This window comes from Chelonoidis abingdonii, chromosome 23 (genome assembly GCF_003597395.2).
Source record: "Chelonoidis abingdonii isolate Lonesome George chromosome 23, CheloAbing_2.0, whole genome shotgun sequence".
NCBI lineage: Eukaryota > Metazoa > Chordata > Testudines > Testudinidae > Chelonoidis > Chelonoidis abingdonii.
Genome location: NC_133791.1, coordinates 15,556,646 through 15,557,395, shown reverse-complemented (window position 1 = coordinate 15,557,395; position 750 = coordinate 15,556,646). Strand labels below are relative to the sequence as shown.

The 750-nt window shown below is 62.0% G+C and overlaps 1 protein-coding gene across 1 annotated transcript in view; it reads right to left on the bottom strand.

Annotated features, from left to right (window-relative positions):
* The window catches only part of ALDH4A1 (aldehyde dehydrogenase 4 family member A1), a 27,393-nt gene extending 27,262 nt beyond the window's left edge, over nt 1-131 (bottom strand). Inside the window, exon 1 of the mRNA XM_032787557.2 lies at nt 14-131. Within this exon, the coding sequence (XP_032643448.1) occupies nt 14-63 (50 nt within the window). The 5' untranslated portion in view covers nt 64-131. The remainder of the gene's footprint in view (nt 1-13) is intronic.
* Nucleotides 132-750: the final 619 nt, after the last annotated feature.

Sequence of the window (750 nt, the reverse complement as noted above, 5' to 3'; positions counted from 1 at the left end):
CGCCCGCACTCACCCAGCGCGGGGGCCGCCCAGCAGCGCTCTCCGCAGCGGGGGCAGCAGCATCGCCTCGGGGGCAGCGCGGACTCGGAGCCGACGGGCCGGACCCGGCGCAGCGCACGCTAAGTAGGGGACCCCCTGGGCGGGCTGTACCATCTCGGGGGGGGGGACCGGCTGCAGATTCCGGGAGGGGACCCAGCTGCTGCCCCTCCCAAGGCTAGTGCATCCAGCGGAGCGCCCCACGCAGCCGCCGGGTGGGGCTTGTCCCAACCCCCGTCCCCCGCGCCCATTCCCCACGGGGCGCATACTGTGCCGCTAACCCGTTCCCCCCTCTCCAGCACATGGTGCAGTCCGTTCTGTCCTAGGGCGGTGCTGTATCAGCCAATCAAATCATAACTTGGGGGCCTTCTGACCAATCGGCTGCTGCTTCATGGTACCACCCGATACAAAAAGAGGGAGGTGTCGGTAAAGTTCTTTAAAGGGTCACCCAGGGGTGGGGAAGGAGGGAGTTTGGATAGACCAATAGGGGGAGGGGTGGGCTCAGGCCTCTCAGCTTCACCCTGTACCCGCTCCACACACCCCCGAGGGTCCCCATGGGGGGGAACAATTAGAGAATAAAATAAATTGATATATGGAAATGAGAACTAGGATGGGTAACTAGAAACTGACCAAACTAGTGGCATGGGTACACCTCCAGATTCCCATGAGTTACCTGGGCACAGCACCAGGCTTGGATCTTCAAACATTTATATG